Source organism: Pongo pygmaeus, chromosome 11 (genome assembly GCF_028885625.2).
Source record: "Pongo pygmaeus isolate AG05252 chromosome 11, NHGRI_mPonPyg2-v2.0_pri, whole genome shotgun sequence".
Lineage (NCBI taxonomy): Eukaryota > Metazoa > Chordata > Mammalia > Primates > Hominidae > Pongo > Pongo pygmaeus.
Window position 1 is genome coordinate 99,385,113 of NC_072384.2, and position 16,757 is coordinate 99,401,869.

Sequence of the window (16,757 nt, forward strand, 5' to 3'; positions counted from 1 at the left end):
TTGAAAATATGGCTCTATTCTCTTAACTGTGTTATTTTACATCATCAAATGATATGGTGACAATGAATCAGCCATAACAAGGTAATTAATAGTTTCTCTTTGGAGAACTGACATTTGAAATGTTATTTATTATGAATTTAAGTTTTTCATCTGGAAATCTTAAACATGAAAAACTGGGCAGGGTTTTTTGTTGTTTTTTTTTTAACAGTTCCAGCTTTATTTGTAAATGTTTACATATTATTTTATTTTATACACACACACATACACACACACGCACATACATGATTTGTTCTTGGTATAACCATGAAGCACAAATCCAGGAACACAAAATATAAGGTGACAAAATGAACACACACGATTTGTTCTTGGTATAACCATGAAGCACAAATCCAGGAACACAAAACATAAGGTGACAAAATGTATTAAAATGCTTTTTACTGAATTTGATAATATATGAATAATAGAGATCATGAATTATTTCTGGAAAATATTCAATAGACTGAGGATATGCTACAATGTTTATTTTTGTTTATTATAGCTGGCAAGTCATTATATCATCCATAAACGTTTGACTCCATTCAAAAAAGTCTAAACGTTTGGAAAATCTATGGTTGGTTTCATGGGGCATAATATACCATATTTTCCATTTGACAATGCTGCTGGTAAAACCAGCTGCCCAGTCCTGCTGTTAGTGACTACAGTACATACAGCAAAAAACAATCTGCCTGCTGACCTCCTGCTTAAGTTCAAACTATGTCATTCTGTCAATACCATCTACCTTGATTAGGTTGGGCTTTATACACAACAGGTTATGATCCCAGAGGGATGAAAAGCTTTCCTAAATTAAAAGCAGAATTTTAAAAGGAAATACTCATACATTCCTATGCAGTTTCCATTTGATATCCTCAAGGCTGGCCCATGAACTCAAGCTCATGTTGATTGAAAGTGAATGTTTCTTTCTAGGTGTCGCCATCTTACAAATTTAATGGCAGGAGGAAAATAATAAAATGTGTTCTATGCTTCAATTAGACCTTTTATAACTTGGCACTTAAAAGATGGCAACGCCAAAGAAAAATCATTAATCCATAAAAATAGACAAAAAGGATTATACGGGAGAAGACAGACCTCCAGGAGTCTAGGTCTTTGGCAAAGTACACACTCTTGCCAATATGGTCTGTCTTTGTTTTGCCTCATTGTGAGTCTTCTCTCTCATGCTTCATGCTACTTGGATAAAATGTATACTGTATTTGCTTCTAAAATCCAAAGTAATACAACCATGCTCTCAATTTTATCCTTAGCCAAAGGAGCTGTATACATAACCAGGCAATAAAATGTTGGCTAGCCATGAAATGCCTATTCACGCACATAAATGACAGATGAACGAAGACACACACACAACACACACACACACACACACACACAGAGACAGAGAACTGCAAAATACAGAGCCAAAAGATAGATCCTTCCAATTTTTATTTTGCAATAGTATGCAACAGACTTGCTCAAAAGGATCAGAGCCTTTCATAACCCCAGTCCAGATAACTATGGACACACAAATATTGCCCAAGTACTTTGAATCATGAGAGAAAGCGGAAGAGTGATGTCTGGAACATGTGAGAGTCTCTCAGGACCTCCAAACTCATTTTCAAGTGATGTTAACAGACTCTGTCAATATTAGAATGTATAAATTAGCTAAGAGTCAAGAGAACAAGGGATTTTACCTCTCTTGGCCTCCTGCCATACCTAAAATGTCAGCACCAAACCTCAAACAATCCCACTGTGTTTCTTCCTTGCTCCCAGTCCTGAAGTTCCAGCACCGCTGAAGACCGTTACCAAACCACAATGATTGGTATCATCACCAGTTCATGCTGTGAACTTCCCAAATCCTGTGATCTAAAATTGACCCCCTATCACTTCCAAACTGTCCACCCACTTTGGCCTCCCTTTCAACACCAAATTTTGGAAAGTGTCATGTACTTACTTCTGCATCCTCAACAGCTAATCACTCTTTAACTCCTGAATTCTGGCTTCTGTCCCCACCACTTTAATGAAATTATACTCTAAACTTCGCCAGTCTTTTCCCAACCAACTGCCAAATCTCATGACATGGTTTTAGGCCTCTCTCTCTTAACTTTTCAGCTCTCCACAAGTAGACAAGTCTTCTTCTGGAAACTCTCCACGCATGTCCTCTATACTCTCACTACTGTCTCCCTATTCTTCCATCTCTACCTGCCCCCATTCTCCTGGCATTTATTCTGTCTCTCTTTCCTGGGGCTGGTGCTGCTGGTGGTGGTGGTGGTGATAGCAGTGGTTCCTCCCCTTCTCTCCCCTGACTCTTCCTTTTCCTGTCCCAGGCTCTGTGACAACATCTCTAATCTCTTGCTCTAGCCCTGATAACTCTTCTTCCTAGCGCCAAACTAATATTTTCTTTCTCTTTTTTTTTTTTAATTATTCTAGGCTACATGTGCCCAACATGCAGGTTTATTACGTATGTATACATGTGCCATGTTGGTGTGCTGCACTCACTAGCTCGTCATTTACATTAGGTATATCTCCTAATGCTATCCTCCCCCCTCCCCCCACAAGCTCATATTTTCAATGATTGTTGCACATTTTCACTTAAGAAGTCGGTCAACACTTCAACGTCAAAATAACCCAATCTAAAACTATCACTTTAACCTTACTCCAACCACTCTTTCCATGTCTTCCTGGATTCCCTTCATAATTACACCTTTATTCTCAGTCATCAGGCTTGAAGCTTGGTGTCAGTTCTACTCCTCTCTTTATCCATTTATACACTTTCTGTCCATTTTATTTCTAAAATATTTCTTCTCTGTACCCTCTCCACCAGCCTAGTTCAAAACCTCTGTACATTTCATCTGGATACTTGCAGCAGCCTGCTAAATGATATTCCTATCCTCTTGCTATCAAACCTCCAGAAGATCTAATTAAGATGGTGGGAGCACAGCATATTCCTACCTAAGACCTAGGATGGTTTCCAGTGCCTGTTAAAGTTCAGAGCTCTTGTCTTGGCATTCAAGGCCTTTTTTAATCTGTGCCCATCCCTTTTAAGTTTTATTATCTACCTTTCTTATCAACTACCAACTATACTTGCAGTTTTTATACTTACAAATTGATAATAACTCTTTACGAGCAAAGAAAATATCTTTACACCAAAAAGAATAGTTTTCCTCTTAAAAAGGTAGAATATATATAATGAGAGATAACCAAAACTTGCCACATGAGGCCAGTAAGAAAATCCCAACCATTAACAAAAACTCATTTTTCTTTTTTTCTTTTTCTTTTTTTTTTGAGATGGAGTCTTACTCTGTTGCCAGGCTGGAGTGTAGTGGCGCAATCTTGGCTCACGGTACCCTTCGCCTCTCGGGTTCAAGTGATTCTCCTACCTCAGCCTCCCAAGTAGCTGGGATTACAGGTGCATGCCACCACGCCCAGCTAATTTTTGTATTTTTAGTAGAGATGAGGTTTTGCCATGTTGGCCAGGATGGTCTCGATCTCTTGACCTCGTGATCTGCCACCCTCAGCCTCCCAAAGTGCTGGGATTATAGGCGTGAGCCACCGCACCCAGCACAAAAACTCATTTTTCAATGAGTCATTAATCATACGACAATTTCAAAACTAATAAAAATTTAAATCGCCTACATAATAGAAATACATTTCAATTCAACCAGAGATCCAACACACTTTCAAATAAAGAGAGAAAAAATGTATTAACTGACTTAACAAAAACACTATTTATTTAACTCACGCAGTATTGCTTAAACAGTATCTATAAAATTCTTACCTCAATGTTTTCTTGCAAAAGACGTGGAAACCAAAAGTAAATAGACCCTCTTTAACAATAAACCACTGATAAACAAAATATTTATAACTGGTATAACATTCCACTTAGGTGCATTTTTTGAGTGTTAACTTGCATCAGGCAATCCAATTTACCAAAATTTATCAGATTTCTCGCCAGTGAGAGTTTTCAGTTAACTTTTTTTTTTTTTTTTTTTTTTGAGATGGAGTCTCACTCTGTCACTCAGGCTGGAGTGCAGTGGCATGATCTCGGCTCACTGCAGCCTCCGCCTCCTGGGTTCAAGTGATTCTCCTGCCTCAGCCTCCTGAGTAGCTGAGACTACAGGCACGCACCACCACGCCCAGCTAATTTTTTTGTTTTGTTTTGTTTTAGTAGAGATAGTGTTTTACCATCTTGGCCAGGCTGGTCTTGAACTCCTGACCTCAAGTGATCCACCCACCTTGGCCTCCCAAAGTGCTAGGACTACAGACATGAGCCACTGTGCCCAGCCCCTTAACTTCTGAAGTAATCATTAAATTTGGAAACATTCCTGTATTTTCCAGTTTATTGAGGTTTCAATCCAGCATGCTTTCTTTTATTTGTAAGGTCCATCTACAGTGTGTGTTATCATGTGTCTCTGAACAGGTATCAGATAAATGAAGGCATTCCTACATTCTGTACATTCATAGGGTTTTTCTCAGAAATCAGTTGTTTTATGTCTTCAAATTATTCCTGCACTTTTTAACTCGACATTTTTCCTATGAATTTCTTTACCTTAAAATAATAATCTTCTTCTTCATCATCTTTGCCTGCTGTACTTTATTAATCCTTCAAGGTCTAACCCACTGACAACCTAATACTCTAGAGTGTTGTTTACATATGTGCTTGCCCATTATCTTTCTCCTCTTTGCATCTACATAGAGCTTAGCTTCCTGCCTTGCATTTACGAGGGTGCTGAAATTTTAACCTACTGTTTTCTTGAAGGCTTACCATATTCATTCTCCTGGAAGTATTCCTCACCTCCAGCTCACCATGAACCTCCACCACAACTATTGCTTACACTCTCCAACATTACTCATAACACTTCACATTTTACTCTAATTATCTGGTTACCTGGTTTTCACCACTAGATCATTAGCTCCCTGAGGTTATGCACATCTGTTTTGTTCTTACTCATATAAGGGCTAGGTAAGTGTTTCTCAACATGTGGCCCCGGATCAGTACCATCATAATCACCTGGGATCTTGTTAGAAATGTCCATTTCTGAGTCCAACCTCAGACTTACTCAATCAGAAACTATGGGATGAGGCCCAGCAGTCTGTGTTTCACAGCCCTCCAGGTGATTCTGATGCACACTCCAGTTTAAGAACTACTAGCAGAAAAGAATGTCTTACATATAAGCACTCTCGATAAAAATAAGACATGTGTGAATTAACTGTTTACATTTTCAACATTTAGTGTTATAATTGGCATATAATTCTCTCAAACATTAAAAATAAAAGTAAACTATCCATTATCATTTTATCAATATCGTAAATCTAACTTTTATGTTCTGAAGGATTTTTATAAATTTTTAACAAAACTTTACTTATAAAATTATAAAACATAATTTTATTTCTTTCATAAAGTTCAAAACCAAGGGGAAAAAATAGATTGGGCATGCATAGTTTTATAATTTGTTTAAAAAAATGGCAAGAGAGTGATAATCACAAAATTCAAGATCAGGGTTACATCTGGAAACAATAAATGGAGAGGATGAGAGAGTACATACCCAAGTCATTAGTAACATTTGGGGTCCTGAGTTGCATGTTGGGTTCAAAGATGTCCATTACCTCATCAAAATTAATCAATTAGTAAATTAATCATGGTCATTCATGGATCAATGGTAATAGTGTTTCATTAACTAAGGATTATTAATTAATCTAATTCTATGTCCTGAGATCCATAAAACTTTTTGAAGAGATAAAAATAATTATAACCTATCTCAATTCTGTCCCCAGTATTATTGTTAATTTCAGTGTTTAATGCTAATTGTACCTGTGTGCGGTTGAATGCCACTCTTGCAAAGACAGCTTGGGACACACTGGCCCTCTTCAGCTCATCTCTAACTTGCTGGTAGATATCTGGAGAGACTTCCACGGAAGAGTTGGTTGGCTCTGGCTTAACTGCTCTGGGGATGGGTGGATGGTTCAGGAACTGCTGGTTGATGGCTTGAGGATGCTGGTGAGCCAGGAGCCGGCTAACGGCAATCTGTTGGTTTATCAGATGGGCCATGGCTATTTGTTGCCTTACAAGTTGTGGACTAAGCTGGGGAGAAAGAAGACCAGGGCTCATGATGGGCTGTAATGCGGGCACTTGGTTTCGGATTGGAGTACTGTGGTGAATTTGGCTGTGAGGAGACTGTTCGTTGGTTTTCCCCAGGGATGCCAGCTGGTTCATATTTGGTAAATGCATTGGACGCTGGCCCAGAACACAATAGTCTGAAAGGTTTTCTCGTTCCACTCTTTCCACTGTTAAGAGATAAAAGTGATAATTAATCTTTATTTTCATTGGTACAATTTATTGCTAATATATGTAGAACTGAATTATCATACTTTTGGTATGTTAATAATATAAACATTTTTTCATACAATGACGGAAGCTCCAGCATAAAAGTATATTCTTTTCTGCAAAATGTTACAATAGATTTTTTTCATGGAACATATGAAAGAAAGTAAAATTATTTGCCACTTCAATTAGTTAAAATTCTTAAAAGTAAGCATTTCTTTAAATAGCCAAGACAGAAACCACTGACCATTCTAAATCCTCTTAGATCCCCCAAGCTCTATCATCTCCCCAATCAACCTTTGTTATAAAAGCACCAGCTGTTCCTATATTCTGTAGTATGTAGTTAATGGTTATCAGGAAATGACAAGGACAACATCTCCTGCGAAATTAAGTGCTACCTTCTAGTAAAAAGCTCACATAAATATTATTATACAACTATGGAAATGTTCATTAAAAAATGTCTACCACATAGTATATCCATTTATTGACTCACTTGCTATCTTTTTTATAGGAATGTTTCTTTAAGAAACTGATATTTTAAACATTGTGCTATGCACTCAGATAAGAAAAAAGATCACAAAATTAATAACATCACCTCAACTAGCCATTAAATGAAGTTCTCCTCAGGTTATCTGCTTTATTACATTATATTGTGCTTTAATAAAGATTAAAATAATAACTTTGAAAGGGAAAAGTAAGTATCATACATATACAAGCATAAGGCAAGTATTTTTCTTTCCCTAGGATAATGTCTCAGGAAAGACAGTCACCTCATAGCCAAATCCTTATCCAAGTCTCTGTATTACTCTATCATGAAAAACAAAGTTTGGTTTGGAGAAAAGAAATAGGGCTGAAACAATCCCATCATTATTAGTTTTAAATGCTTATAGGTGTAATATAATCTAATAAGATCTCTTTTTGAAAGCAAAAAATCCATACAAATTTAGAAATTATTTCTTATAATTGCAAATGCTGGATATGACTATGCAAAAGTCCATTAAAGATAACTTTAAGAAGCTAGAGATCAAACATATTCACCTATAGAACACATATAAAAAAATAATTGTCTCCCTATTATACAAATGGCATGTATGGTTTGGCATATAGTTAACCGTGACAGAATCATGGTTTTATAAAAAAAAAAAATACTGAGTCTCAAAAAATTTAGGCAGAAATGATGTGTGCTGGACAACTGGGTGAGATGAGTCAGAATAGGGGAGTTGGTGATGACAGACACTGATGCCAAATCACATGGGAAGCACTGAATAAAGTCAATGAACTGTAAGGGTGGAAAAAAGTAGTATTTCTAAATTAATACTTCATGTAATATGTGACTTTAAAAATGTATATGTGGAAATAAATTAATAAATTAAAATGTGAGTAGATATTTAACTATTTTATATCCATGTCTACAAGTTTTATGCATGCAAAATATCCCATTAGGAAAACATGTGAACACCCAAGTCTTGGTATCACTTTATATTTAGACATGTACAGTGCTTTTTCCTGCTTTTTAAAGAAACTCAGTTAAGCTGGGCATGGTGGCTCACACCTGTAATCCCAGCACTTTGGGAGGCCGAGGCTGGTGGATCACCTGAGGTGAGGAGTTCGATACCAGCCTGGCCAACACAGCAAAACTCCGTCTCTACTTAAAATACAAAAATTAGCCAGGCATGGTGGCACGCGCCTGTAATCCCAGATATTCGGGAGGCTGAATCAGGAGAATCGCTTGAACCCCAGGAGGCAGAGGCGAAGGTTGCAGTGAGTAGAAATCATACCACTGAACTCCAGCCTGGGTGACAGAGTGAGATGCTGTCTCCGAAAAAAAAAAAAGAAAACCTGATTTCTTGCTTAACATTCCTATAAACTTCCAAATAAGTCAAGAGTTTACTTCAAACTTCTTTTAGGGCTCAATTTCTAACTTAATCCTTACAATGTTTGCTTGCTTTTTTTTTTTTTTTTAAGACAGAGTTTCACTCTTGTTGCCCAGGCTATAGTGCAATGGCGCAATCTCAGCTCACTGCAGCCTCCACCTCTCAGGTTCAAGTGATTCTCCTGTCTCAGCCTCCCAAGTAACTGGGATTACTGGCATGCGCCACCACGCCCAGCTAATTTTTTGTATTTTCAGTAGAGACGGGGTTTCTCCATGTTAGCCAGGCTGGTCCCAAACTCCTGGCCTCATGTGATCCACCAGCCTCAGCCTCACCAGCCATTGCACCCAGCCTAATCCTTACAGTGTAATTCATTTGTTTTACATGTCACCTTTCCTTCATAAGGTTAAGAAAACAAATTATTTTACTCATCTTCTAAAGGCAAACCTTTTTCAATTATTGTATTAATTAAATTTTAAAGTACAATGTCTTAAAATCAAACCAAGCAAATGGTTAGGAGCCTTCAGATAACATAATCTAACAGTTTCCATAGAACAGGAATTACCATCATAATTTCCTCACTGGAAAAAAAAAGGTAAAGAGACCATGAACTGATTCCAAAGTAAAATCTTATTTTATAGACAGAAATATTTGGTCTCAGTTAAATATTTGATTCACCTGTGCTTGTTTATTTGCTTTTAATTCAGTCAAAGTAAAGATAAATTCAGATATTAAATTATGTTTTCAGGTTCTTAATAAGGAAATATTTTACCTATTTCATTTTTTGGTGGGGGGAGAGGCTTGAGACCGAGTCTCACTCTGTTACCCAAGATGGAGTGAAGTGGTGCGATCTCCACTCACTGCAACCTCTGCCTCCCAGGTTCAAGCTATTCTCGTGCTCAGCCTACCAAGTAACTGGGATTACAGGTGTATGCCGCCACCACACCCAACTAATTTTTGTATTTTTAGTAGAGACGGGGTTTCACCCATCTTGGCCAGGCTGGTCTCAAACTCCTGACCTCAGGTGATCCACCTGCCCTGGCTTCCCAAAATGCTGGGATTACAGGCGTGAGCCACTGTACCTGGCCATCTATTTCATTTTCTACTGAAAAAACATAGAACCATCCTCCTATAGAATGCATTATTTGACCAAACATTAATTTTCCAAAATTTTGGTATTTTCATTTTTCAACAATTTAATTACATTTGAGTGAGTTTATCTTCTTGAGATATATCTAAATCACATAATTTAAAAATACTTCATTCATAGATCTAGTCAAAATCATGTACACAATTAAGCATAAACATCAGAGCTCCATGAAACCTATATGAATTGGTGCAATAAGAATCTGAATAATGTCAGTCGATATTCTTTAAGATTATATATAATCATTCTTTCCTATCCTTATGAGTTTCCGGTGGATCCTTATAAATTCTTATAGTTAAGAAGAGTAACTATGGAAGTATCTTGTAAAGACATAGCAACATATTACATCCATAGTAACACCATGAAGTACTAACTACTTAGTAAACATTAATGAAGGAATTGCAAATGCAAATACCTATGAACAAGTAGGTATCTATGAACAAGTAGGTATCTACCTGAACAAGGGTAGATAACAGCCAGAAAAGCCAGCTGCAGAAGAACTAGGTGGAGGAGGGAAAGTCTAACCAGTACAAAGGTAGCAACCACTACCCAACCTCAGCCAGTTCCTGTCTTTCTTATATTGTCATTTCTTTAGATTTTTTTTTGAAAAACAAAAAATCTGGATTTTACATGATATTCCTAATTTTTAAGTGTTAGCAACTAATGCCATTTCAAAATACAATAAATGCCAAACAAAACATTTCTGAAAGCCAGATCTGCCCATAGGCTACCAGTTTTAAAATTCTGCCTCTGAGACTAGTCACCCTTTATGTTTTTCAGTTCCTAACAGTTCTACCAGTAAAAGCCAAGTTCTTTACTCCCAAGAATGAAAGAAGAAGAAAAAAAATTATCATCCCGACTTTAAGAATGACTAAGGATCAAATGCTATCAAAAGGATGCATCTACAATGACCAAGGCAGAACACGATTTCAGAAACCATTTACACAGGTTTTTGCTGGTTTTTGTTGTTGTTGTTGTTGTTTTGAGACAGAGTCTCACTCCATCACCCAGGCTGGAGGGCAGTGGCACAATCTCAGCTCACTACAACCTCCACCTCCCAGGTTCAAGTGATTCTCATGCCTCAGCCTCCTGAGTAGCTGGGATTACAAGCATGTGCCACGGTGCACAGCTAATTTTATTTTTAGTAGAAACGGGGTTTCACCATGTTGGCCAGGTTGGTCACCAACTCCTGACATCAAGTGATCCACCCCCCTCAGCCTCCCAAATTGCTAGGATTACAGGCATGAGCCACCGTGCCTGGCTGATTTTACCTAAATTGAAAACATTTTAATTTAGTTCTTGCTGCCACTCTCATAAAAATAATATCAGAATAACGTTTTTAGCCTCTTAAGTCACAGCAAGTGAAGTACAGATGCTTAAAAAAGAGAGGGAGTATCAGGATGTGCCAGACTGTATCAGAAAATTGAGCCTCAGCGTTCTTTTTCTCTTTCCTCCCTCCCTTCCTTCCTGCTTTCCTGCTTCTCTTTCTCTTCTTCCCTTTACTTCCTCCTTCCCTCTCCCCCTTCCTTCCTGCTTTCCTGCTTCTCTTTCTCTTCTTCCCTTTACTCCCTCCTTCCCTCTCCCCCTTCCTTTCCCTTCTTTCTTTTAAAATAATTTGAAAGTAATCACAATGTCTGAAACACAGACCTAACAGCAGTGCCTGGTTTTATGTTCTTGCTTTTTCACTGTGTAATGGAAAACATCATGTTAAGTCTGTCTTAAACTAAACCAAGACCAAAGACATCACCTTGGCCGTAAGGGCCATCTTATCCCTGCAGTATTTAGCATAAGATCAGAAATCCTGGAAAAAATGAAGGGTAAAAGGTAGTGCTGTCTCTGACAGTGAAAGCAATGTTCACATTCACAACAGAAAATATTCTGATAAAGGCAACATGCTTACTTATTAAAGAGACAGTAAAAACACAACTGCTGGCCCGGCACGGTGGCTCATGCCTGCAATCCCAGCACTTTGGAAGGCCAAGGAGGGCGGATCACTTGAGATCAGGAGTTTGAGATCAGCCTGGCCAACATGGTGAAACCTGGTCTCTACTAAAATACAAAATTAGCCAGGTGTGGTGGTTCATGCCTGTAATCCCAACTACTTAGGAGGCTGAGGCAGGAGAATCACTTGAATCCAGGAGGCAGAGGTTGCAGTGAGTCGAGATTGTGCCACTGCACTCCAGCCTGGGTGACAGAGTAAGACTCTGTCTCAAAAATAAATAAATAAATAAATAAATAAATAAATAAATAAATAACTCACAACTGCTCCCAGGGCTTTAAATCAGAGCTGCAATTTAATTCACAGTGAACTTGATTCTACTGTGGCTGAAGCCTTGAGGGTGAGTACTGGAGAGGGAATCACCTGGAAAGGAATGATGTCCCCAGCTTCTAATGTAAGTCCCCAAATAGAACATGGTTTAAGAAACCGTCAAGGCAAGGGAGGCTCAAATGCTTCTATGTCCAGTAGCTGTGAGACTTTTAGTAGCTATTCCAACATCTGGGGAAAGGTACCAGTCCAGGGACCTTCCAGATAAACAGTTCAGATCTGGAGTCTGTTCAGGTCTCTGAGAAACTCAGAGTTCTAAGAGGATCTTGCAGATTCCTTCAAGTTTCCTGGGACTGAGTGAAAACTGCAGGGAATGGGCAGCCATTTTCTAACCACCCTCTAAGCTTCTGGGATTCCATTTAACTCTAAAATAGGTAGGGCCTTTGTAGCCCTATATTAGAATTTCAGAAACTCCTAAAACCTCACCAAGTTCACAGCGACAATGTTCTAACCAAGAGCACCCTATGACCATTAGCTATTCAGATGCTCACAATTGCTGCCTGTGGCTGGTTTTTCATAGATGAGAAACTTATATTCCTCCCTCAGGAATTTACCTGCGTTACAATTAAAAGGTATTTGGTCCAAAAATCTTATTTTATTTAAGACACTTTTTACGGTACATCCAGGAAGCCAGGTATTTATTTTAAATATTATAAATCCCTGATATATATTTATATATTTTAGATTGTTACAAGAACATTTTCAAAACTCAAAAAATAAAATAATACACACATACACACACATATATACGTGTGTATATGTGTATATATACACGTATGTATGTATATACATAAGTGTGTGTGTATCTATCTATCTATCTATCTATCTATATATATATATATATATATATAATCTTTCACTCCTACATTCTGGCACTTAATTCTTATTATTTAAGACACTTTTTATGGTACATCCAGGAAGCCAGGTATTTATTTTAAATATTATAAATCCCTGATATATATTTATATATTTTAGATTGTTACAAGAACATTTTCAAAACTCAAAAAATAAAATAATACACACATAAACACACATATATACATGTGTGTATATGTGTACATATACATGTATGTATGTATATACATAAGTATGTGTGTGTGTGTGTATCTATATACATATATATATAGTCTTTCACTCCTATATTCTGGCACTTAATTCTTATTATTTCTTTTGCAATTATGTAAAGTAAATATAATAAAATTTCAATGCTCAAAATATAATCCAATGACTTAGTGCCCCAAAGTATAGTTTCTGAAGGTTTCTGAGCAAAAGGTGAAGCATCTGATTGGCACAGATGCTTGCCAATAATAGCAAGGTGGCATAGGAAAGGTAGAAAGAAAAGCAAACTCAAATTTCAAAGGCCTGGGTTATAACTAGATGAGTGATCTGGGGATTATCTGTAAAATGGGAAGGATTACCTGTAAAGTGGTCTTAAAGTAACCTTCCAGGTTACTTATCTAAGAGCATCTTTAAAAGTACCGTTTTAAAACAATTATCTGTCTCAGAATACTTGCTTCTGCTCTTTACTCTTTAGCAGGAATTTAAGACTTTCCTTAGATATCTCTACGAAACTCCCCATTACAAGAAAAATAGTTGTTTATATAGTGGCAATAGCAATAGTAATTACAGTATTGCTCTTGCAAGTTTATCAATACTGCTGAAAAGATAGATAATATTTCTAGAGCTATTATTGTAGTATTTTCACGCTGCAAACCTTAACACAGTTGCTTTTGTGAAACAACCCCTGGGGTTTGTCCATAGTTATAATGGGTGGAAAGCAATGAACTGGGTAAAAGGTTTTGCACTGAGAAATTTCCAGAATCTCTGGCCTATGGATTTTTCTTCAAGCCATTAAGATGCTTATGCAAATTTAAATGGATTAGCATGAATGAGTGCTAATGAATTCCTTAATAAGATAACACTCTAGTATTCCCCAGAACCTCTCCTAGAAACCCTGGGTAGAAGAACATAAGCCAAAAAAAAAAAAAAAAAAGAAAGAAAGAAAAGACGACGGCAGAATTTCTTTATGACTCTTTCAACCTTAGAAAGTACTCTGGAAGTGATTCTACAAACGTAAAAAAGGACACTGGCTTGCTTTTGGCACTCGTAGTAAAAAAGTTGCCAATCAAACCAACAATTTCAAATTGGTACCCAAACATTAGAGCACAGAAAAAAGACACTCGAGCATATGAATGCCTTAAATTTATAAACCTCCTCTCCAGGTTCTCTGCTTCCCCACCTTATGCTCTAAAACCTTGAAGCCCAATTTTTAAAGACAACGATCTTGTCTAATACCAGAGAAATTAAAAAAATGTGCTCTAGGTCAAATAACTGTCCAAATGCAGATAAGTATTTAGGAATATTCAAAATGATTAAGGCTGCTGGCTCTCACCTCATAATAAGAAAACACAAACCACATGGCTACTTTTTCCTCTTTTTGTGCATAACTCAAAGTCAAGTTCTAAGGCCTAAATGTTTCACAAGTGCTTCTAATGGATTTTCTTTAGAAAAAATATATTTATTATAAGTGTAAGAATTTTCATATTTTTACTACTAACATATCTTTTTCAAACTGTATTGGCATTTCAGGTAACACCAAGCCCTACCATTTATATAGTAGCTGAAGCACTGAGCTAAATCCCTGACACATCATTATCGTTTAACTCTCACAGCAATTCTATGACATTGATATTAAGATGCCTACTTTATTAAAGAAGCTGAAGCTCAGTCAGCCTCTTTAATGTCATTATTTGACTTTAATGTCATAATTGTTTGATGTTACAAACCTGTTAATGGAAGATTCTGAATTCAAACCTATGCCTTTAGGACCCTGCAGTCTGTATTCTGATGCTTAAGATGAACTGCCCAGTTTGGGGCATGTGGTTATTAATAGCTTTAGAATTTGGGTCAGGAGCAATCAACTTTCTTACCGATAAGTTTCACTTTGTATTTGCATGTTTGTGTGCACAAGTGCACGTGGCACACGTATGTGACATGAAGGATGGATAAGTCATCTGAATGGTAAAAGCTCAACCTGAGCCTCCACTGTATGCTTTGTGTAACATAGACTGAAAAGACTGTCAATTCAAAAAGTGATGGAATCACTGATTCCTCAACAGTTGAATCAGCTAATCACTTAAATAGATTTACATTAAAATTCATATAATAAACATTTATTAATCAACTATCATGTGCCAGGAATGATGGCAGCCCCTAGAGATACAGTACTGAATAATCTGAACTTTAAAAAACTCCATCAATAAATATATTTGCTTCAGACAATTTAACTGTCTGCTACATGTAGATGGGCCCATAACATCTGCCTATGATTTAAAGTGCATTTCTATTTGATGATAAAAGATAGCTCCTTTAAATTCCTATTTTGTCAGTTTATTAGCAATTCATTCTAGTCATCTGTAAGACATATATATGTGCCTATATAATCACTATATAAATATAGTGATTACATTTATTTTTATAAATCCCCTCCCATTATCTTATTTTTCTTGAGGCCAAAGCTTTTGTCCCAAAATGAGTGTCATCAGCATGGACTCCCACCTGACTGATGAAAGAGATATGAATCACACAGCAGAGAGCTTTCTCAAGTACCCTATAAATTCTTTAAATAGAAATTATTTCTTTGAAACATGTAACCAACAAGAAATGAAATTGGGTATGCACACTCACATAATATAACAGCTTGAGAATCTTCAGCAATCACAAATTCATATATAATTGAACTATATGAAATTGGCGATATGTAACAATTTTGACCTACAAAAATGGCAATTCCGTATGCTTCCACCTGATACTTATTTTGTCTCCTTTCACTCAGCTGGGCTACACATTAATGGTCAACAACCCCACTGTCCACCCAAAGTCTTTCATTGGGTTAAAATCTTTTTAAAAGGTAAACATAATGCTAATTTCCCCCAACAAACCAGAATAGCATCCCATCTGCCAACATTGAATATGCCTAGTCACTGAAAATACTTCCGGTTTATTCTCTCCTAGTCAATAACTGGAGGTATAAGGTCAATTTATTATACAAAAAAAAATTCTGTTAATACAAACACAGACAGACATGATTGCAGTAGCCAAAGCTAATAGCTCTCTCAGATATAAATCCCATACCATTAAAACAAACAAATAAAACTACTACCAGAAGAGTTCACCAAATATAATTTTAAAAAATTATTGAGCTTGAAAGAGCTGAAGAGTAAAAGAAAGAAAAAAGAAAAAACAAAAAACTTGCTACCAAACCCAAAGATTTTGTTTTTCTCTAAATTTGTTCGAGAGAATTTGTCTCCGGGTTGAGAACTTGCTTGCAAAAGTCCCTGCCTAGAGCAAGATATTCAGAGCCAACTTGTTAACTCCTAATAAAACAGCCCATAAGCAAAGTCTACCAGCCAGCATTGTGATAATACCATATGACTGGTTTTCTTAGGTGTATTTTCCCCTTATTATCAACTTCCTTTTTCCATCATATTAACCTCCACAGGAACGTATATATCCACCATAAAGTAACTCAAATGTGGACACCTCTGTTTCTTTGGTAATAAAAGCTCCTAGGACCCATTATGTTCCGTGGAAAAAGTGAGCATTATCCACCTTTCCTAGTCTCCGCCCTCTGTACCAGAACACTATTGTCCCTTTTGGTTTCAAACAATGCTTTATCACAGTTTGATATCATTGATCATTTCAAGTATTCCTATAACATTCTACATAGGTTAAAACTGCTTATATCTAATAATATCTTTATTTTCACTCTTTATTTTAATCTAAAACTATAATTTCTAAGGTGAATTCAGCATATGATAGTAAAAAAAAATCATATTGTTGAAACTTAACATTACTGCTTAGGAAAATTCTGCCTTTGTCAGTTGGCATTCCATGTGTATTAATTCTTTAATTCAACCTACCTGAAGAAAGTTAATCAAAGAAAACAATCAATTCATGATTCATTCTTTTCCTCTGACCAGTCTCTGTGATTTTATAGGACTTTAATGTTTTAGGCCATTATATTAAGGAAAATACTCAATAAACTAGCTGTGAAACCTCAAA

General features: G+C 36.7%; 1 protein-coding gene across 2 annotated transcripts in view; it reads right to left on the reverse strand.

Moving 5' to 3' along the window:
• The window catches only part of SATB2 (SATB homeobox 2), a 195,789-nt gene that overhangs the window by 73,567 nt on the left and 105,465 nt on the right, over positions 1–16,757 (reverse strand). For both annotated transcript variants that reach the window (XM_063647790.1, XM_054478699.2), the window contains one exon: positions 5,840–6,312. In XM_063647790.1, the coding sequence (XP_063503860.1) occupies positions 5,840–6,312 (473 nt within the window). The remainder of the gene's footprint in view (positions 1–5,839; positions 6,313–16,757) is intronic.